Source organism: Oppia nitens, unplaced genomic scaffold (genome assembly GCF_028296485.1).
Source record: "Oppia nitens isolate AA-2021 unplaced genomic scaffold, nextdenovo-longstitch-racon4-pilon3 scaffold2_pilon_pilon_pilon, whole genome shotgun sequence".
Lineage (NCBI taxonomy): Eukaryota > Metazoa > Arthropoda > Arachnida > Sarcoptiformes > Oppiidae > Oppia > Oppia nitens.
This window is the reverse complement of record NW_026533210.1, coordinates 600,616-622,844: the sequence shown is the minus strand read 5'-3', so window position 1 is coordinate 622,844 and position 22,229 is coordinate 600,616. Positions and strand designations below refer to the sequence as shown.

Here is a 22,229-nt window from a genome sequence, read left to right as displayed (position 1 = left end):
CTCTCTTTATTTCTCTCTCTCTCTCTCTCTCTCTCTCTCTCTCTCTCTCTCTCTTTATTTCTCTCTCTCTCTCTCTCTCTCTCTTCTCTCTCTCTCTCTCTCTCTCTCTCTCTCTCTCTCTCTCTCTTTATTTCTCTCTCTCTCTTCTCTCTCTCTTTATTTCTCTCTCTTTATTTCTCTCTCTCTCTCTCTCTCTCTCTCTCTTTCTCTCTCTCTCTCTCTTTATTTCTCTCTCTCTCTCTCTCTCTCTCTCTWTCTCTCTCTCTCTCTCTTTATCTCTCTCTCTCTCTTTCAATCTCTCTCTCTCTCTCTAACTCACTCTTAACGTAACGTTGTATAAGTACGGGTCGTTTTTTTTTTAGTTGACAACATTTTGTGTTTGTATTTATTATTTGCTATTAAATTGTGTTTTCCATTGGATTCGCCATTCAATCCAATTATTGGCTGTTTTTTTAGTGACCACCGATAGTGACTGACTGTCCGACAGTTTATATACACAAACACATAACGTTTAGTAGTTGTTTGACCACTAATGATGGCCACCACTAATAATGGCCAGTCGTCGTCGTCCGCCACAACACTGGTGACCACTACTACTACCGCCGATGTCATCGACGGACAACCAGAACCCGTACTCCGATTGACATTTCAAGGCAATGTCCAAACTGATCGGACAACGGCCGCCACCGGCACCGCCTCCTCGTCCTCCAACTCCCGACGGGTTATGTTTGCCGCCGAAACGGTCGACAACGAACATCTGAACCGCAAGAAGTCCAAGTGTTGCTGTATTTATGAGAAGCAGCGGCTGTTCGGCGATAGCAGTAGTAGTAGTAGTAGTGATGACGACTCGGATGACGGCCGCGGAGGCGGTGATGACTGTTGTCGCGAGAGTGACCACTGTTACGGACACAAGAGGCGACCGCCGCTGCAGCCGATTGGTACACATAGACCGTCACCGACAACACAGAGCGGTAAAAATGGTGACCAGAATTTGGCCGGAGGTAGTGGTGGCGGCGGCGGTTCCAGCGTGTGATTGATTGGACACCAAATAATAATCATTTATTTCATTAATATGTTATACAATTGTTTTTACTTTAATTTATTATTGTTATTGTAATTAATTATATTAAAAAAAATATATATAATAATTATTAAACCAAAAAAAAAATGTTAATTAAAAAATTAATTAATTAATTATATAATTAGTTTATAATAATAATTGTTTTTTTTTAATTTGTTAATTGTTATGTTATTATATGTATACTATAGTTATTATATATTAGTAGTTAAGTTAGTTAGTTGTATGTGTTGTATAAAATGTATAAAAAAATACACACACACAAAAAAGTATCAACTGGTTCCGCCCGGGATCGAACCGGGGACCTTTTGCGTGTAAAGCAAACGTGATAACCACTACACCACGGAACCTGTATATAAACCAAATGAGTGAATTATATAATAGATTAATACATTAACTATATATATATTAATTATAAAAAATTAGCAAGTATAATTTATTTGCAATTTACTGTATTTTATTACAAATAATAATTTTTTAAAAAACAAAAATTGTATTTATAAATTATAGTTATTAAATATTATTATTATTTTTATTATAATCATTTTTTTAGATTCATATTGAATATGGTATATAAGTTATATATAAAAAACAATCCGGATCATTTTTGTTTGTATTAATAATAATAATTAATAGAAAATTTTTTTAATAACTATTGTTTAATATATATATATATATATATTTAAATAGTTATATTCAATGAAATTTTAAATAAAACTAAATTATTTTTGTTTAAAACAAATTTTTTCAATTAGTTTTTTTTATCAATCAATAAATCGGACAAAAATTTATTGTTTTTTTTTGAAATTAATGAAAAAACAAAAATAATAATTAAAAAAAAACTTTTTATTATAATTTGTTTGTCTAATAATAATAACTGATTTTTGTTTTGTTTTTCTTCATTTTGCACCAAAAAAAATGTCTTCAAATATATTTATTTTTGAAATAAATTTCTCTAATTTTTTTTTGAATTAAAAAAAATTGCTTCAAATGTTTTCATTCAATTACAGTTCAATTATATATATATATATAATTAAGATATATATCGTCTATCACTATCAATATACAAAAAAAATTATACTCAAAAAAATTTTGTCAATAACTCTCTCTCTCTCTCTTTAATTAATTAACTAATCTGTCTTTCGGTTTAATTAATAATAATAATTATTATTTTTTAAAAATAAAATGAAAACATTTGTCGTCAAAAAAAATGTATGTTTATGTGTGTGTGTGTGTGTGTGTGTATTATCTCTCTCTCTCTCTCCCTAACTGTATGTGCGGTTTGCAGACACGCACACACAGAATAGAGTCGGATATATATATATAAATATATATATCTTGTGTTAGCCTTTGTTATTGAACGGCGGTTTGTCCGTCGGCTGAACCGCTGAATTGGTGGCGCTTTTGTTGACCGTTGACGACTGCGACGGCGGCGATGTCGGTCCCGATGCGGCCGTTGCGTTGACAGTTTGGCCACCACTGCTTGTTGTTGTTGTCGTCGGTTGCTGTTTGGCGGCTACCGTCGCGTTCAGCTTCTGATCGTTCCAGAACTTCTCGACCTGTTTAGTGATTTTTTAATTTTTTTTTAACGGAAATATTTATAAAACCAATTAACCAATCAATCAAGTTATCAGCCAATTGTATCTCTACCGACAATCAGGCCAAACAATTTTCGTGGTTTTTATTTAAATTTATTAATCTATTATTAATTACCAATCGCTTTGTAAAATTCAACGATGTTTGCGGTCCATTGCCACGCGATTTGAGTTGCGTACAGTTGTCCACTTTATACGGCGAAACAATGCGGACACTGTGGTCGACGATAATGTTGTCGCCGTCCCAACTGATGACCACATCTCTGCTCATACTGTTGTTGTTGTTTTTGGACAGTTTTGATGGCCAGAAGACATCGGAGGTGAACAAACATACAAATTAATACAACAAAAAAAAAGATCAGTCAATAACAATAACAACAACAGTTGGCCGGCCGTACGTTTTGGTCAACTGTAGCCACAGTTTGATTCCGTCGGCACTGGCGCCGGCTTTAAACGCATCGGTCAGTCGTCTTCGTTCATCGATAGCCCGTCGACAGCGGTCATCGACCTATATTTACACCAACAACAAAAAAATGTCCAAACAATTAGATCCTCTCTCTCTCTCTCTCTCTCTCTCTCTAAGAGTAATTGACTATCAATTGAATTATCAAACCTTTGATGTGTTAATCTGCGGCAACTGTGTGTTGACCACATCCTCGCGTTTTACTTCATTCTTGACGGTCACATCTTTAACCGATTCCAGATTCAGACAGTGAATGTCATTGTGATTGACATTGCCGTCGGTACTGTTGGACTCTATATATATAGTGGTAAACAATAGATTTAAAATTAATTAGATTTTACGGTTAAATCACATAATAAATAACAAATAAGTCATAATACTTAAGATCAGCAAACGTTTAGTGTAATCAAACGCTATGACCTCTCCGTCGACCCGTTGATCATAACAGGTAAGACACGAGACGATACTGCCGACGGTAAACATACAGTCAGTGATATCTTCGGCAGCGGTTGGATTGGTAATGGCGGCGGCAGTCGTGATGGTGGCGGCGGCGACGGCGGCGGCGTTGTTCGTGCTATTGTTGGCCATCATATCATTGCCAATCAATTTCATTGGTGATGACGATGACAACGACAACAACAACAGCACATTCACGGTTAAGAAGACGAGATGACAATCACTTTATATTTTTTTGTTTTTAATGACAATAATGACAACAACAACGACAACAACGACAACAACAAGACATACAATTAGATGGCGGATCTCTTTGACGGATGATTTTGATGGATGACAACAAACAGATACACGTGTTGGCCAATCGCGGTCAGTGAGTGAGTGAGTGAGTGAGTGAGTCAATCAATCGACGGGTCAGTGATGGCCACTACTAAACATCGGGTGTGTTGTTGTTGTCGATTGAGATTTTTTTTTTTTGGGATCAATTGATGTGACAATTGGTGGTTATAATCATCACAACTATATAGTAGACGATTGTTAAGTAAGTGATAATTGAAATAAAAATTTCAATTATTATTATTATTATTAATTCACTATTTTTTTTAGATAAAACTAATCAATTGATTGATTGATTAGTTTTTTTTATTAATTATTATTATTATTATTATTATTAATTAATTAAATATTATTTTAATAATAAAATAATTTATTTTTTGTTGATTTGATTTATGAATTTATTATTATTTTTTTTTTATATCATATATAAATTCATTCAATAGTATAGTGACTATCGATATATTATTTATATATAATAATTGCCGGTATTTTTATTGACACTAATAATAATAATAATAATTATAATAAATTTTTTTTTAATATAAAAAAATTATATTTATTTCTAATAATAATCAAAATTGTTGGTTGACTACCCCCTACACACACACACACACAAACATATACATCTAGTGGGGGGGGGATGACCTACCCTGACCGGGGTGGGGGACCTAACTGTTCCCCAAAAAAAAAATTGTTTTTTAAAAATATTAATTAAATGATTTATTTGAGCTAATAGTTAATAATAATAATAATTATTATTATTTTTGATTAACTATTATATGATATTTTTATGGGATTTTATTTTTAGTGTATTGGCGTTCAACGTGTGTGTTGTTTAACACATAAGTCATATACACTATGTATGCGATAGAGAGATAAAATAGGGTTGACATCTAACACAAGAATATATATATATATTTATTTATCATATCATCAATTATATCATATAATTTATATCCCTATTATTAATAAAGTAATATTAATATTAAATAAATAATAATATTATATTATATATATATTGTTATATATTGTTTTTTTTAATTCTCCTATAATAAATTAATAGACTATACAAATAAATGTCAAATTTTTTTAAAGAAAATTATAAAATTAGTTTTTTTTAAAAAAAAAATATGTAGTATTATATAAATTATATAATAATAACATATAATTGTTTTCTTTTAGGGATTTTTTTCAAAAAACAATAATTATTTTAAAAATAAAAATCTAATTTATTGATAACTAGACAACTTTATTATTATTATTATCATTTTTTACAACAACAAAAATTGTATTTAAATTTTTTTTAATCGTTTTTCATCATCATCATGATCATTTTTACAATAATTTTAGAAAAAACCTCTGTAATATGTCAACACTAGTTTTACATGTGTGTGTGTGTGTGTGTGTAATATCAATGGATATGCTATTGAATGAATGCATTCATTTATACTGTAATTTTATTTTATGATAATAAATGTTATCATAGTATAAACCGAGTGATTATTATATACAGTATATAAACAGTCAATGCAGAGGACATATTACCAAAATATACAGTCGAACACTAGTTATATATACATTAAAATAAATAATATATTTTTTTTTTAAAAAAATGTTAAAAAATAATTCAATAATTAATTTGATTTTTTTCCGAATAATTTTTTATTTTATAACCACAAACTGTATAAAATTAAAATTAAATATCAATTATTTATTTATAATTTTTATTTTATAAAATTTTTATTTTAATTAAACTTGGTCACTTTGTGAGTGTGTGTGTGTGTGTAATATATAGAGGGTGTTAACCTGTATATGTGTGTGTAGTATGTATAAATTGTAGTGAAATATTTAAATGTTTTCTAAAAACCATTCACTGATTACGTTACAAAACATTTTATAATAATAACTAAAATAAATTAACTAAAAAAAAAGTTTTTTACTACAAGTGTTTTAAATTAATATCAAGTATTATATACTATATATATATATATATATATATATGATATTATATATAAATTGATATAAATTAATAATAGTTTTTTTTTAATAAAAAAAGTGATAAAAATAAACTTTTTGTTTTAAAAAAAAATATTTATATCATTTTTTTTTATAAATATATTTATATATAAAATAAAATAAAAAGTACAATCAATTGGCACACTATTTCAACAAACAAACAATCAAAAAAAAAATTATGACTAAAATTATACAACTTATATAATTTTATAATATATATATATATTAATTTTAATTAATTAATTAATAATATGCGTATATAAATAAAAATTATTATTTTTTTTTTATAATAAAAAAAATCAGTTTCAATACAATGAAATGCAATCAATAGATCTAATTGTTTTTGCTTTGTATATAATAAATCGTTATTATTATTATAATTTGTTTCGTTTTTTTTTTAAATAATAAAAATACTAATAAACATTACAATCGATAATAATAATTATTTACAATAATAATGATAATTAAATATTAAGTGTTATTAAGTTTTTATTTTATCATCCAATTTGTGGGTTTAAAAAACTTTCAATATATATATATGTATATTCAGAGAGAGAGAGAGAGAGAGAGAGAGAGAGAGAGAGAGAGAGAGAGAGAGAGAGAGAGAGAGAGAGAGAGAGAGAGAGGATAGTCTTAAACAAACAACATTTAAGACATCAAATATATATTAATAGTAATAATAATAATAAAAACATCAAAAAATGTTATATCATTGTATATAAAATACAAAATATATATATTTATATATTAAATTATGTATATATTTTTTTTTAATTATATTAATATTGTGAACCAAATAAACAAATATTATTATTATTATAATTATAATTATGAGATTCACCAGTGAGAGTTACAACAGTACGATAATAATAATAATAATTTGTTTGTTTGTTTAATTTAAAAACATTAAAATCTATTGTTTTAATTTTTCAAAATGAGTGGGTCAAAGGTCACCCCTAAAAATTGCCAGTATTTAAAAAAAATTATTATTATTATAACAAAATTAGCGCCATTTTTATCAACAACAAAAAAATCAATCCCTGTATAAATTATGCTAATTAACTGTTAAATTAATTAATTACAGGTAATTGGGATTTATATAATAATAATAATAATTAAAAAATATAACTTCCAATAATAATGGGGTGTTTTTTTTGTTGCTACTCTACGAAAACAATTGCCGATATTATTATTATTATTTTACGATATTATATAACAAATATTATTATTATTATTATTATTATTTAAAAATATCTATCTATTTATAAAATAACACATTTTCTCTTTTTCCTGCGGCCAGTCTTTTTCGGTCCATTACTGGCCTCGCCGTCGGCCAGCTTTCGCTTCTGGACGTGTCTCATAAGCTCTTTGAATACCTTTAAAAAAAAAAAAATTTTGTAAAAACATTGCCGTAAATGATAGAACCGGTAGTTATTTTTTTTTTTTAGTTAACTTAAAACACATACCTCTTCGACATTTAACTTAGTTTTGGCCGACGTTTCCACGTACGGCACGCGCCACGCGTCAGCCAATTGTAGGGCTTCGTGTCGACTGACTCGTCGTTTTTCTTCGAGATCTGATTTATTGCCGACCAAAATAAACGGAATGTTATTGTCGTCGCCCTTAACCCGAAGTATTTGTTCGCTATTTGATTTGATTTGATTGGTTACCCGAAAGAAATAAACAAAACAATTAAATTGGTTAAAAAAAACCCGAATCAATTTCGGTGGACAAACTTCAACACCGAACAAACTTACCGAAACTCGTGTGTGGCCGCAAAGCTTTCGTGTTCGGTAATCGAGAATACACATAGAAAGCCTTCGCCGGTACGAAAATAGTTGTCCCGAATGGCCGCATAGTCTTCCTGGCCGGCAGTGTCCAGTATATCGATCTGTACTTCTTCGTTGTCGAGCATCAACTTTTTGCGATAGCTGTCCGCTTTGGTCGGCTCGTAGTCCTCGACAAACTATAATACACACACACACACAAAACAATTAGTATTTAATAATATATTATTATAATAATAGGATAATAAAATTATGGATCAGTTGGACCACACAATTGGGCGAAGACAACAACAACAGCTGACAGCGACTGTCGGCAGTCATCGGCCAGCGGTTGTCTGTCGCCAATTGCGGTGACCAACGATGACGTTGTTGTTGTTGACACTAACCTCCTGATACATGAACTGTAAGGTTAGGGCCGATTTGCCGACACCGCCGGTGCCAACCATAATAACTTTGTGCAACGGCTGGCCAACTGGTTGCCGATTGTTGCCACCCTTTGACTGCATTGTTGTTGAAGAAGTTGTTGTTGTCGTCCACTACCACCACCACCACCACAATCACCCAAACCAACCAAACAAACAATAACCGACAATAACCGGTAATTATAAGTCAAATCAATTGATGGGATGGTATGACACGTGTGTCTGTCTGTCTGTGACACGACTGTCTTTGGATTGGATCAAATGCGGTGACACTTATAGTTTGATGATATCAGAGATGATAACCTGTTGTTGTTGTTGTTGTCGGCAATCAATGGTATCGATGGTCTTCTTCTTCGTCTTCAAACTAAATGAAATTCAATGACACGACTGACTGACTGACTGTTTCATTGACTGACTGTTTGACTGATATTATTATTGAGTGAATAATACAGTAATAATAATAATAATAATAATAAAACAATTGAATTGATTGGCAAATGAAATGATTATTGTTTTTGTATTTTTGTTGTTGTGTTGTATTTATGTTACAGTAGTTGTGATTCACTGTATAATAATATATTAGTAGAGAAACAACTAAATCAAGTGAAATATGAGTTCAAATACAGTATAATCTGTTTAGTAATAGTACTGTATGTTAGGGTTCGACACTTTATTTTTTATAGGGTTATATTCCCTCCTATTATTTAAATTTCTTTTTTTTTTTATTTAAAATAATAATAATTAAACAAATTATAAGTTAATTAAAACTATAATAATTATTGTTGAAATAATTTAATATCAATTATATTTTATTTTTTAAAAAATCTAAAATATATATAAAAAAATTATTAGTCCATACAATAAAAATTATATCGGGAATATTTTATTTTTTTTAAAAAAAGGGGACTTATAATAATAAATTGTATAAATGTGTATGTGTGTTTTTTTTAAAAGTATATACACTATACACTCTCGATAATGTCAACAAATTATTTTTGTATATATATATGCATATTGTATATAACTTATATATTTATATATATAAATTTTTATAAATATTTTCTACTTGTATTAATTGTTGCATGCTAAATAAAAATAGCTATTTTTGTATAGTTTTTTAAAAGTAAAATAATATTTTTTTATGTTTTTAAATATAAAAGTTATATATCGTAATAAAACCTAAAAATTTAAAGTAGCTGTTAAATTGCCAAATAATTTTGTAATATATATGCCTATAGTAAATATAGAATCTTAAATTTTTTTTACACTTTAGTTTTAAATTAATTTTTAAAAAAAAAATAATAATAATCAAATATACAGTGTACTATTATTATAATATATTTTTTTTATAAATATTTAAGTTAAATTTTAGTGCACTTTTAAAAAAAAAAACTTGTTGATATGATATTCATTGACATTAACCTTATATATATACTGTATATACAGTATATAATACATATAAAAGTGTAAAAAATACTGTAATTACATGTTTTTCATTGAAATGCATCAATGATTAAAGTATGTAATCAAATATTTTTTTACATTGAATTATTATTATTACAACTAAAATGTTTTTATTTTTTTTTTTAAAAAAAACATAATTTATATTTAAAAATAATAGAAATTTGTTGAAACATGATAAGTTTTATTACAACTAAAATCTATTTTTAATTGTTTTTTTAAAATTTACATATTCATATACTGTAATAATAATAATTTAAAATTTTCAAAAATTTTGATTTATTTAGCAATAATTTTTTTTCAAAAAAAAAAGTAAAATCGCGTTTAAAAACACATTACTATTTTGTTTGTTTGTTTCTATACTTGTTTTGCATATAAATATAATACTAGAAAATATTTAGCGGAAAAATTATTGTATTTTTTATGTAAATTAAATCCTAGTATTTTCAATAAATAATTTATAAAAAAAACTATAAATTATTATTATTATTATTGAATTTTATAAATTTATTAATTTATAATTTTAAAATAATTGTTAAAAAATAATTAATAAAAAATATTATGTTGTTGTTTGTAAACTTGTCAAAAAAAAATTAATAATTTATTAATTTTATTAACATTTTTAAATTTTTATTTATATAATAAATATAATTAAATAAAAATTTATCAATATGAATTATTATTAGTATTATTATTAAAAGTTATAAAGTTTATGTTAAAATTATAAATAATTTTTTAAAAAAACAAACATTATTTATGTATTTTTTTGTGTTTCAAATTGTCGTTTTAATTTAAACGTTATTTATTTATAAATTGATTTTCACAGTCAATGTGTTTGTATTTGTCATTATTATTATACTGTAATAAACGTTATGTTTAGTTAAAAAAAAAAAAATACAAAATAAAAACATTTTACTAATCGTTTTAAAAATAAAACTAAAAATTTAAAATTCAATTGATTTTATTTGTGTGTTTTAAATATAACGAAAAAAATTAAAACATATTATTATTATTACAAGTAATTTATAAAAAAATTTATTATTTTTATTATCATTAAAAATATATTTGAATAACAAATAAATACAATTATAATTGTATTTTTAATTTTTTAAAATACAGTTTAAATGTTTTTAATTAATACAATCAATACATATATATATAACTAAATAATTATTTTATTTATTTAAAAGTTATATTAATATATCATTAAATAAATAAAAATAAATAATTTATGTTTTAGTGATAATAATAAGTCATTGTTTTCATTAAAAATTTTTAGTTTTTTAAATAATTTTTTTGTTTTTTGATAAACCAATTGATAATCAAATTATTATTATTATTATTATTATTATGTATTGTCTGACTATTGAAATCAAGAGTGAAGAAGAAGTTGAAGACAAAGACCACAATACCGACAGATATATTACGGCTATCATTACCGGACACACAACAGGACAACAATGGCCGACAAGATTGACATGTCGTTGGACGACATTATCAAACGCGACCGAATCGGTGGCGGAAATCGACGCCGAGGTGCTGGCGGAGGAACAGGAGGTGGTCCGAGAGGTGGTCGAGGACGCGGTGGTGGTCGCGGTCGAGGCGCTGGCGGACGATCTAATAGTAGTAATCTGAATGGTATACAACAAAAATCGCGGCCACAGTTTCGCCGATCATTTGGCGGAAACAGTGGCGGTGGCGGTGGTGGCGGACGACAAGGAGTTAAGCGCCAATCGGTCGGCGGCGGAGGAGGTGGCCAGTCGTGGTCGATGCCGTTATCGCCGCGAACGGCACGCCTGCACGTATCCAATCTGGCCTATACGGTAACCGATGACGACCTATACGAACTGTTTGCCAGTTTTGGACCGCTCAAAAAGTGGACAGTTCATTATGACCAATCTGGCCGATCGCTGGGTACCGCCGAACTGTTGTTCGAACAGAAGTTCGACGCCGTACAGGCACTCGACCAGTATAACGGAGTTCCACTCGACGGTAGTCTCTCTTTACTCTCTCTCTCTCTCTTTACTCTCTCTCTCTCTCTCTCTTTACTCTCTCTCTCTCTCTTTACTCTCTTTCTCTGTCTGTTTTCTCTCTCTCTCTTTACTCTCTCTCCCCCCCCTCTCTCTCTCTCTGTCTGTTTTCTCTCTCACTCTCTCTCTCTTTACTCTATCTCTCTCTCTCTCTTTACTCTCTCTCTCTCTCTGTCTGTTTTCTCTCTCTCTTTACTCTCTCTCTCTCTCTCTTTATGCTCTCTCTCTCTCTCTTTATGCTCTCTCTCTCTCAATGACTATCATTGACGGCTTTGATCTTATCATATGATATTAATATATATATCTGTTTTTGTTATTGTTTGGTTGGTATCAATTTAGGACGTCCTATGAGAATACGGGTTATTGGCGCCAAACTTACCGACGATGTAGTAACCACTCCGCGCAACAATAACAAGAACAGCAGCGGTGGTGGTGGCGGTGGCGGCGGTTTTAATAGAGGACGCGGAGGTCGTAGAGGTGGTCGTGGAGGAGGAGGAGGTGGTGGTGGCGCCGGCGGTCGGACCAAAATAATCGTAACGCAAGAAGAGTTGGACAATGATCTGGACTCGTGGCGAATGGAAACCGAATAATAATAATAATATTATTATTAACTATTACTAGTAATTAAATGATAACTAGTAATAACTATCTAATTATTATTATTATTATTATTATTGCATAATTTACACAAACATATATATCATATATTGCTTCCCATAAATACACTATTATTTAGTATAATAATAATAATAATTTTTTTTCAATATTACAAATAACCTAATTTAAAACTAAACTACAAATTTGTTTTTGTTGTTTTCAAATAATTTATACACACATTTTGATTCATTGACAAAAAAATAATTCATAGATATATATATAAATATATAATCATTTAAATTTCATTTATATAGTAATAATAATACTATAATCATATTAATAATCAGTAAACATGTATAACATGTATTTATATTTTTACCAATTGATTATTTATTTTTATTTTTTAATCAATAGTTATTTGTTGTAAAATGTAATTTTTGTTTTTTTTGTTGTTAACATTAGCCACATTAATTTAACATACACAAATTGATATTACAAACAATTAATAATAATAATAATTAATGTGAATTTTTTTTTGTAATTCATATCCTATTTATTTGAATGATGATTTTTTTTGAAATTAAATTATTTAGAAATTAGTTAAACACTGTTTTATTATTATTTATTTATTTTTTTTACATAAATATTTCATTAGATTTAAAAAAAAATTTTTAATGTTTTAATTTAATTTATTTTCCAATTGTATAATAATAATAATAATAATATGAATCATACATTATATGATAAAACTTGTAAATGTATTTTTTGAAATTATTTCAAATCCAATATATAATATTAAAAATAATTTTATGATAAAAAATAAAGTGAATATTATTGAAGTATTTATTGAACGCTATTGCAATTTAACTGATAAATAAATACTATTATATAACTAATCACTTAATATATATATATATATATATATATATATATATATACTGTATATATATTGAATTGTTAGGTATGAAACAAAATATGTGATAAAAATTTTTTTATATTATTTTTGTTTCATTATTATTGATAAACTTTTTAAATACTAGTAAACGCAATACTATTATAATATAATAGTAAAAATTAATTATTAAAATAATTAAATATAATATTTGAGTTTTTAATGTACTTTTAATGGGGAATACAAACAAAAACTTCGGGTGCGGCGGCGGCCACTCAACCGATGATGACGATGACCTGGACGATACTGTTCCCGTACATCCGTATTGGTTGGGCACTCATCCCGAGCCGTGGGATATCGACCGCATTCAGCCGGAACTGCTAGTGTTTCGGCAAAATCATCCGAAACTGGACCTACGCTACGATATGTCGGCCGAACAAGCAGTAGACGCTATAGTGGCCAACGAGCTGTTAGCGGCTACGGGTAGTCGATTGGTGTTCATAGCGCACGGCTTTCGCAGCCATAAACATACCGAATGGTTGCACATAATGAAGGATCGGCTGATCGACGAAAGAGATCAAACGGTAGCCATTGTCGGCTGGGGTAAGGGATCCGATATCGGTGTGTCCGCTTACGAACAAGCGGCGGCCAATGCACTGGCCGTTGGCCAATGGCTGGCACCGTATTTGCGTGAACTGCGCAAACGTTTCCCAGAAATATCGCTGTGGCTAATCGGTCACAGTTTGGGCGCACATTTGGCCGGTCGGGCCGGCCGTGAAAGTCAAGTAAAAATCGATCGAATAACAGGTTTAGATCCGGCGGGTGTCGGCTTTCAAACCGAAAATCTGGACAAACGTCTCAATCGGACCGATGCTCGACTGGTCGATGTCATCCACAGCGACGGCAAATCTGTACCCTATTTCGGTACACTTGTACCGTTAGGTTCGGTAGATTTCTATCCGAATTACGGCTGGAATCAGCCAACAAACGACGCGCCCGACAAAAAGCCGTACCTACAGAGCACACGTCGGTCGGCCAAAGGTCAAGTTAGTCCGTACGGTAGCGGCTTTACGGTCAGCCATAGCCGCGCTATCGACTATTTTATGTGGAGTATCGGCAATTCGGGTTCGTTTCGGACGTCGCTGGTCCTCGAAGACGAACCCGATGTTGATTCGGCCGTACATCGGGTCAAACGTGTGGATCGGGAGACCGAAATGGGCTACTATACCGATCAGTGGCCTAACAACGATCTGCCCGATCGATGCTATTATGTGTTGACCAATGCTAGCGAACCGTGGATTTGATTTTTATAAAAAAAAAATATTTTTTTTTCTAAACACTTAATAATCATATAAACTATTTTTTTAATATTTATTTTCTCTAATAATCTTTTAGGGATTTATTTAATAAACTCTAAAAAAGATAAAATAAATCTAAAAATTATTTAAAGAAATTATTAAATCATTAATAAATTAAATGATAATAAAATTAATTTAATTAAAACTAATAAACATATAATTTATTAAATAACTGATACTTTAAAAAAATAATAATTATAAATAATTTTAAAAAAAAAGATTACTAATAATTATTTAAAACAAATAATTTTTATTTAAATTGATTATAATTGCAATGTGATTTTTAATAACTAAAATTTTATTTAATTTTTTTTTTGGTATATAACCCTGGTGGTAAACATTAATAATTTAGTATTAAATATATAAATAAACCGGTACAGTTATCATCATCAACATTATCAACAATTTGACATTATAATAAATTGATCTGGCACCACTTAAAACATTTAAATCTGGACAAACCCGAACATCGGGCCATAGTTCACGGGCGGCGGCCAATTGGTCAACACTGTGCACTTGTATACAATCAGCGGCCGGCAATTTTTTCCGAGAATCGGTAGATCGTTGTAGTTTTGCACCCAATCCCTGTCCAGCCATCCTATACATTAGCAAATCATTTATCAGCAATTGCTGATTAGCTAGATCATTTTTCATAGTATCCAGATCCAATTTCAATCTGGCCAAATTGTTAACCAAATTATCGATTGGTGTTTTGTTTTGTGGCTAGAAATATATAATAAATATTTATTTTATTTTTTAGTTTATAAAATAAAAATTAAATTAATTAAAAAAAATTGTTATATATTAATAGAAATATCCCAATAATAATAATAATAATTATTAATTATTTAGTTATTACTAATTATTACTAAGTTATTATAATCTACTATTAATTAACAGTTATTAAAAATAAAAGTTTCTATATATTTATTAATATATACAGTATTTATATATATAATAATATAAATAAATAAATAAAATAATATTTATTTATTATACACAAATAAAATAATTTAAAGTATTTAAAAAAATAATTAAAAAAAATAAAAATAAAAAATTTAAATTATAATTAATTATAATCCCAATAATAATAACTTAATAATGATTGTTAATTAATTAGTTATTACTAATTAGTAATTACTAAGTTTATTATAATTTACTATTAATTTAACAGTTATTAAAAATAAAAGTTTTATATATCTATCTATCTATCTATATATACCGTATATAAAATTAAAAATAATAATAAAATCTTACTTTTTCGCAAATAAACTTGAACTTTGACCAACAATTATAATCGTACCATTCACCCTGGCCAGTTTTATAGCCCAATTGTACACAAAAACCGTCCGAATTGGGTTCGCCCGGTGCCCAATGTGTATAATTTAGCCGGGTGCCGTCCTGCCATTGAAATTTACTTGTCACCTGTCTATTGGCACCGATCCATAAACTATGGTCTTCCCACTAAAAAAATTAATTAATTAAATAAAAATTTAAAAATTTAATTAAAAATAATTATTATCATAGATTATATAGTTTTTTTTAAAAAAAAATTTCGATTGAAATAATTTTTGTTTTTTAATTTAATACATTTATTTTACTATTATCATTTTTTTTAATTTTATTTTTTTATTATTTGATGATGATGATGACATTTACCTATGAATAGTATAATAATAGTTTATATTACATAGATTGTAATAAATTTTTTTTTTACAAAAAAAAAACAAAAAAGTTTCAATAATTTAATATTATATAATTTATGCAATATTTTACTAATTAATTAATTTAAAGCTATTTTTAAAAATAAACAAAAATTAGTTTTAAAAAAAAAATATATAAAATAAAAAAAACTAGCATCTATATACTGCAATCTAAATATAAAGGGGGTGGGGTGGGGCTGGGAAAGTGTGGATAGTAATCAACTAGTATTGATACATTGATAAAAACATTGATCTAGCGATAGTGGTGGTGGGGGTCGGGTGGTGCCGTTGAACAAACACACTTAACACCAAACAAAATAAATTACCTTGGTTGGTGGCTTTATTGGTTTCCATACACTTTCGGGTAGTCCCGATAAACCAGCATCGATCATCGAAAATCGGTGGGGTATTGCCGATACTCCCCCACCATCACCACCAACAGTTTGCCGATAGTTATAGTCGCTAATATGCGATTTGTATGGATAGTCCCGGGACCAGGGCATCAACTGACGGCGCCTTTGTTCAACAAACTGGTATTTATCATCGGAGTCAACCGTCACCAACTGAGCACTGGGATCCAGTTGCCGACAAGCGGCCTGAGCGTAGACATACTGTGTCGCGTAGAACATGAATCGTATACACGATTCCTGTTTGTATGCAATCCAACCGACACCATCACAGTTGGCTATAGTTTATAATAATTATAATAATAATTTAATTTTCTAATTAATTTTTATAGAAAAAAAACTAAAATTTTTATAAAAATAATAATTACCTGTTTGTGAACTAGCATTTAAACTATTTATTGAACAAAAAATATTAATAGTAATAATAATGACTGTAATAGTAATAATTGTAGACATTATTTAATTTATAAAAAAAATATAAATAAATATTTTTTTAATAGTTATAACTTTTAGATATAACTTTTTAATATATATATTTTTTATTCAACTATTTATGTAAAAACAGTATAACAATTATTATTAAATATTGTTAAAATAATTAAAAAATAAATGCATAGTCTATTATTACACAATTAAATATTATAAATTGCATTATTGTTATTAATATATATTAAGTCCATAATTCACAATAAGATATGATATAAATATTTATAATTATTAATATTATTAGATAATACAAAAAATATTTGAATAATCTGTTATTATTATCTAGCTAATCACGTCTACAATAAATATTTTTTTTTATTTTATTTACCACTTTAGTACTACAATTACCTTGTTTATATATATATGATATTTAATAAATAATTAATAATAATAAGCTAAAATAAATTATCTTTATTATACAGTAGTTATCATAAATATGATAATACAAATTGCATAAATTTATTGTAAAAATTATTTATGCTATTAAAATCATATTTAATTTAGTGATTAAATAAAATATGATTTATTAGTAATTATTATAACTATTAACTGTATCTCAAGTTTATTTATAATTAATACCTGTTTAATAATTTATGTTTAATAAATATCATATAATAATAATAATAATAATAATAATAATAATAATAATAATAATAATAAGAGGAGGCACAGTGGTGTAGTGGTTAGTGTGTAGGGCTAGTAGAGTAATGGAGAGTAAGATCGTGAGTTCGAGCCCTGATGTGGAAAGCAATTTTTCTGAGAAAAAAAAATTGTTTTAACTGTGCTTCCCGTCCCTGCCCAACCAACGCTGTTTAGGACGGCCAACTTAAGTAGTATGGGGAAAGCGGGGTGCTAAGTGAGGACGAGTTTCTGCCCGACCCGGGTATCGGTACTTCGGTATCGGTGCCCACCTGGGGGTACCCGCAAGGGTGCTCCCACCCGGGGGTGCCTGTAAAAAGGTGCCCCCACCCCGAAGGGACGTCCGCAAGGATGTCCCTTCACCCTTCGAGTAGTTACTCGTCCTCACACGCAATGGCCACTTTTGTTTCAAAAAAATAAAAATAAAAATCCTATTTCAACAAACACATGTTAGTGGTGAGAAATGGGTGGCAATAGACACATGTTAGTGTTGAGCTTTCTCTAGGGACCGGGACCCCGTAAAAAGGCCACAAAATATATAAATATGATTACACGTAGTCGTAGGAATAACGGGGGGTGTTCGGGAGGTACCCTCTCAAATAAATCCCGCGTTCAGCAGGTAGGCATTGACTGCTGTTCGTTAAGTATGCATCATATCCCACGCAGTGATGTGCTATGCGGGCAAAGCTGTGATGTAATGCGACCGCAGACTAGTCAACAAAATCAGACTAACCTCCAAAATGTTTCAGTTCAAGCTGGTTCTCAGCAACAACTGACCAATTTGGTTGACAAATCGCAAAAGCGCATGAGATGGACACATGAGATGAATACCTTGATAATGCGCGAATACTACAGATCAACTCGACTCGAAACAAATATGACTAATTACAGAAACCAAATATACTTAGCATTCAAACAAAAATATCCAGAACTAAATGTAACGGAACAAAGAATTGCAGACCAACGGCGATTCTTAGCAAAGAATAATAAAATATCCCCGATTGAATTACAAGAAATCAAACAACAAGTGGCACATGAACTATCATTAAATGAAACAACTGAATTAAATACCACAGTAGAAGTAGTGCCAGAAATAGAAGAGACACCTACAACAACAGATAACATAAACAATACAAATGATGAAATAAAAAGAATAACAGCAGAAAATGAACTAAAAACATCTTTAGAACAATATAAAGACTTTGAAATAGAATTCAGACCTAAATTACCAAAAATAAGAAGTGGCATTAAAACAAGATCTACTATAATAACGATAAATGATATACTTAAAGATTACATCGAAGAAAATATGTCGTTGAGCGCAATTAATACAATAACGTATTGTGCAGCAGTAGCAGTATCGAGACTCTTAGGCTACAAAATAGAACACATGTCTACAACAAAACCAAATCAAGAAAATGTAATACCTAAATGGCAAAAGCGAATAGAGACACGGATAGAAGGGAAAAGAAAAATAATTGGAAGAATAACGCAAGTGTTAAATGGAATCAAATCAAAAAGACTTAACCAATCATTAAAAGATATATACAGATCATTACAGACAAAACCTGGAAAACCTGAATTTGAATCCATAATCCGAAATTACAACGACACATTAAAACAAACAGTTCAAGCACTATCACAAAGAATTAGAAGATATAAAATACAAAGCGAAAGACGAAAACAAAATACAATGTTCTATAATAACGAAAAAATGTTCTATAGAAATCAAAATAAAATAAATTCAAGCAATAATAACAATACACCACAAATAGATGAAATAGAAAACTACTGGAAAGAAATCTGGAGTAACCCAAAGGAATATAAAGAATCTAATTGGATAAATGATATTGAAGATGAAAATAAAGAAATACCACATATGACTTCAGTAAATATAATTAAAGATGACTTAACCGAAGCCCTCAATAAATCCCACAATTGGAAAAGCCCAGGACAAGACAAAATACAAAACTTCTGGTATAAACACTTTACAACAGTTCATCAACCAATGGCAATAGCAATGAATAAAATAATACAAACAGGACAAACCGATGACTTCCTCACTTCCGGAATAACATATCTACTCCCAAAAACAGAAAATACATCAGATCCCAGCAAATATAGACCAATCACTTGCTTAACAACAATGTATAAAATCCTAACATCCATAATATCAACAAAAATATATAATCATTTAAGTAACAACAACATAATAGCTGAAGAACAAAAAGGCTGTATAAAACACTCAATGGGTTGTAAAGAGCAATTAACAATAGACAATATCATAACAATAAGAGCTCGTCAAAAACATAGAAATCTTGAAATGGCATACATAGACTATAAGAAAGCATTCGATTCAGTCCCTCATAAATGGTTATTAAGAGTGTTAAAACTATATAAAATTGACAACACACTGATAAACACATTAGAAAATATGATGAAAAAATGGAATACTAAATTGTGTGTCAATACAAATAATGGAACAAAAATAAGTACAGAAATCAAAATAAATAGAGGAATATTTCAAGGAGATTCACTCAGTCCTCTGTGGTTCTGCTTAGCTATAAACCCACTGTCATCACTACTTAAAAAGCTAAAAGGCGTAAATCTAAAATCAAGTGATACAAAATATAATCTAACACATCTACTATATATGGACGACTTAAAACTATACGCCGAAAAAGAATCTGATTTAAATGCAATGCTAAAAACAACAGAAACTTTCTCCAATGATATAAATATGGAATTCGGATTAGATAAATGTGCTATAATGAAACTGAAAAGAGGAGTCTATTCTGAAAGAAATCAATACGAAACTGAAAACGGATATATAAAGGCACTAGAAAATGGAGATATATATAAGTATTTAGGAATTAAGCAAATGCATAAATCTAAAATGACAGAAGTTAAAGAAGAAATAAAGAAAACATTAAACCAAAGAATAATAAAAATACTAAAATCTCAACTAAACTCAAACAACAAATTCAAAGCCATAAACACTTGGGCTATACCTGTACTGACATACTCGTTCGGAATAATAAAATGGAGTAAAACAGAACTTGAGACCATTGAAAGACATATAAGGCGACAACTTACAATGTTTGGACTACACCACCCTAGAAGTTCTGTAGCACGACTGTGTGTTAGTAGAAAGCATGGGGGTAGAGGGTTACTAAACATTGTAAGCCTTGAAGCCAAACAGCGAGAATTGCTGAGAAAATACCATCAACAAAAATGCAATGTCTCAGAGCTCCACAAAATAACATCAACACTTGATTACAACTACACACCTCTAAATCTCAGCAATAATGAACATCAAATAGAAATACAAAATGAAAAAGAGAGGATTAACACATGGGCCTCAAAAGAACTCCACGGTAGATACAGAGCAGAACTCAACCAAACACACGTAGACGAAGAAATGTCTACAAAATGGTTGAAGTACGCCGGTCTTCATGGAGAGACAGAGGGGTTCATGATGGCAATACAAGATCGAGTGATTCCGACACGAAACCATCAGAAATACATCCAAAAGCTAAATATACCAACAGACAAGTGCAGGATGTGTCATATGGAGTCCGAAACAATAGAACATATACTAAACGGGTGTAAAGTACTCACAAACACCGAATACCTAAGCCGTCACAACCAAGTAGCCAAAATCATACATCAGGAATTGGCAATAAGATTCGGACTAACCAAAGAACCATTACCATACTATAGATACGAGCCACAAAGTGTAATGGAAAGCAACAGAGCCAAGCTCTACTGGGATAAAGAAATAAGAACAGATAAGACTGTGGCCCACAACCGCCCAGATATAGTACTAGTAGACAAACATCAAGATAAGGCGTACATAATAGACATAGCGGTCCCACTAACACACAAACTACAGGACACGCATAGTGAGAAACGCCGAAAATATACAGACTTGGCCTATGAGATCAATAAGATGTGGCGCATTAAGAAAGTTGAAATCATACCTATAATCCTATCATCAATGGCCGTAATACCGAAAAATCTGGCCCTAAGTTTGGAATCACTGGAAATCAGAAAAACTAAGATCTATGAAATGCAAAAAGCAGTGATACTTCAGAGTTGTAGAACAGTCAGAAAAGTACTAGACTTGAGTTGAGTCTAACCAGTCGTGTCTCTGCCACCAAAAGTGGCCGACACAGCTGTGATCACACCGGAACAACCGTGATATACAAAGATAATAATAATAATAATAATAATAATAATAATAATAATAATAATAATAATAATAATAATAATAATAATAATAATAATAATAATAATAATTACTAAAATAATTAGTTTATATGATTCATAAGATTTATATGACTTATAAGATTTATATGATTTATATGATTATGATATGTATATATAAAATATATATACTGTATATTTACATTTAATTATGAATTTATCTAAAATATTTGATATATATTTTTAAATAAAAAAAATGTTTTGTGTTTTACTAATAAGTGGCAATAAATACAT

At 29.2% G+C, this 22,229-nt stretch overlaps 6 protein-coding genes and 1 non-coding gene across 7 annotated transcripts; 3 read left to right on the top strand and 4 right to left on the bottom strand.

Moving 5' to 3' along the window:
* Window positions 1-323: 323 nt before the first annotated feature.
* Window positions 324-1,071, top strand: LOC128955421 (uncharacterized). Its single transcript, XM_054301090.1, has one exon. It carries the CDS (start codon window positions 533-535, stop codon window positions 1,031-1,033), a length of 501 nt encoding a protein of 166 aa, XP_054157065.1. The 5' UTR covers window positions 324-532; the 3' UTR covers window positions 1,034-1,071.
* Window positions 1,072-1,355: 284 nt separating this feature from the next.
* Window positions 1,356-1,428, bottom strand: Trnav-uac (transfer RNA valine (anticodon UAC)). Its single transcript has one exon. It is a non-coding gene; the product is annotated as a tRNA-Val (tRNA).
* Window positions 1,429-2,392: 964 nt separating this feature from the next.
* On the bottom strand, window positions 2,393-4,207 carry LOC128955142 (protein LSM12-like). Its single transcript, XM_054300782.1, has 6 exons — window positions 3,887-4,207; window positions 3,517-3,815; window positions 3,287-3,429; window positions 3,072-3,181; window positions 2,792-2,945; window positions 2,393-2,637 (listed from the first exon to the last, which is right to left on the bottom strand). The coding sequence occupies exons 2-6, from the start codon at window positions 3,746-3,748 to the stop codon at window positions 2,422-2,424; spliced, it is 855 nt and encodes a 284-aa protein (XP_054156757.1). The 5' UTR covers window positions 3,749-3,815; window positions 3,887-4,207; the 3' UTR covers window positions 2,393-2,421.
* A 2,922-nt stretch (window positions 4,208-7,129) lies between these two features.
* LOC128956366 (ras-related protein Ral-A-like) lies at window positions 7,130-8,740 on the bottom strand. Its single transcript, XM_054302096.1, has 5 exons — window positions 8,457-8,740; window positions 8,118-8,398; window positions 7,702-7,910; window positions 7,411-7,588; window positions 7,130-7,320 (listed from the first exon to the last, which is right to left on the bottom strand). Exons 2-5 carry the CDS (start codon window positions 8,235-8,237, stop codon window positions 7,207-7,209), a joined length of 621 nt encoding a protein of 206 aa, XP_054158071.1. The 5' UTR covers window positions 8,238-8,398; window positions 8,457-8,740; the 3' UTR covers window positions 7,130-7,206.
* A 1,782-nt stretch (window positions 8,741-10,522) lies between these two features.
* LOC128955306 (THO complex subunit 4-like) lies at window positions 10,523-12,265 on the top strand. The gene is made up of 3 exons (XM_054300967.1): window positions 10,523-10,632; window positions 10,992-11,606; window positions 11,984-12,265. Exons 2-3 carry the CDS (start codon window positions 11,075-11,077, stop codon window positions 12,232-12,234), a joined length of 783 nt encoding a protein of 260 aa, XP_054156942.1. The 5' UTR covers window positions 10,523-10,632; window positions 10,992-11,074; the 3' UTR covers window positions 12,235-12,265.
* A 1,096-nt stretch (window positions 12,266-13,361) lies between these two features.
* Window positions 13,362-14,437, top strand: LOC128955134 (phospholipase A1-like). The gene has a single exon (XM_054300776.1). The coding sequence runs from the start codon at window positions 13,367-13,369 to the stop codon at window positions 14,435-14,437; it is 1,071 nt and encodes a 356-aa protein (XP_054156751.1). The 5' UTR covers window positions 13,362-13,366.
* A 331-nt stretch (window positions 14,438-14,768) lies between these two features.
* Window positions 14,769-17,017, bottom strand: LOC128955433 (uncharacterized). The gene is made up of 4 exons (XM_054301105.1): window positions 16,970-17,017; window positions 16,521-16,879; window positions 15,749-15,955; window positions 14,769-15,214 (listed from the first exon to the last, which is right to left on the bottom strand). Exons 2-4 carry the CDS (start codon window positions 16,821-16,823, stop codon window positions 14,846-14,848), a joined length of 879 nt encoding a protein of 292 aa, XP_054157080.1. The 5' UTR covers window positions 16,824-16,879; window positions 16,970-17,017; the 3' UTR covers window positions 14,769-14,845.
* Window positions 17,018-22,229: the final 5,212 nt, after the last annotated feature.

Excerpts from the sequence above, each read along its gene's own strand:
- LOC128956366 (XM_054302096.1), bottom strand. The coding sequence starts at position 8,237 with ATGCAGTCAAAGGGTGGCAACAATCGGCAACCAGTTGGCCAGCCGTTG. Across the intron at positions 7,911-8,117 it reads TACAGTTCATGTATCAGGAG|TTTGTCGAGGACTACGAGCC; the intron begins GTTAGTGTCAAC and ends TGTGTATTATAG. Across the intron at positions 7,321-7,410 it reads CTAAGTTAAATGTCGAAGAG|GTATTCAAAGAGCTTATGAG; the intron begins GTATGTGTTTTA and ends TTTTTTTTAAAG.
- LOC128955306 (XM_054300967.1), top strand. The coding sequence starts at position 11,075 with ATGGCCGACAAGATTGACATGTCGTTGGACGACATTATCAAACGCGAC. Across the intron at positions 11,607-11,983 it reads TAACGGAGTTCCACTCGACG|GACGTCCTATGAGAATACGG; the intron begins GTAGTCTCTCTT and ends GTATCAATTTAG.
- LOC128955433 (XM_054301105.1), bottom strand. The coding sequence starts at position 16,823 with ATGTTCTACGCGACACAGTATGTCTACGCTCAGGCCGCTTGTCGGCAA. Across the intron at positions 15,956-16,520 it reads CAATAAAGCCACCAACCAAG|TGGGAAGACCATAGTTTATG; the intron begins GTAATTTATTTT and ends TAATTTTTTTAG. Across the intron at positions 15,215-15,748 it reads TCAAGTTTATTTGCGAAAAA|CCACAAAACAAAACACCAAT; the intron begins GTAAGATTTTAT and ends ATATATTTCTAG.
- LOC128955142 (XM_054300782.1), bottom strand. The coding sequence starts at position 3,748 with ATGAAATTGATTGGCAATGATATGATGGCCAACAATAGCACGAACAAC. Across the intron at positions 3,182-3,286 it reads CGCAGATTAACACATCAAAG|GTCGATGACCGCTGTCGACG; the intron begins GTTTGATAATTC and ends GTGTAAATATAG. Across the intron at positions 2,638-2,791 it reads TGAATTTTACAAAGCGATTG|GTCGAGAAGTTCTGGAACGA; the intron begins GTAATTAATAAT and ends ATCACTAAACAG.
- LOC128955134 (XM_054300776.1), top strand. The coding sequence starts at position 13,367 with ATGGGGAATACAAACAAAAACTTCGGGTGCGGCGGCGGCCACTCAACC.
- LOC128955421 (XM_054301090.1), top strand. The coding sequence starts at position 533 with ATGATGGCCACCACTAATAATGGCCAGTCGTCGTCGTCCGCCACAACA.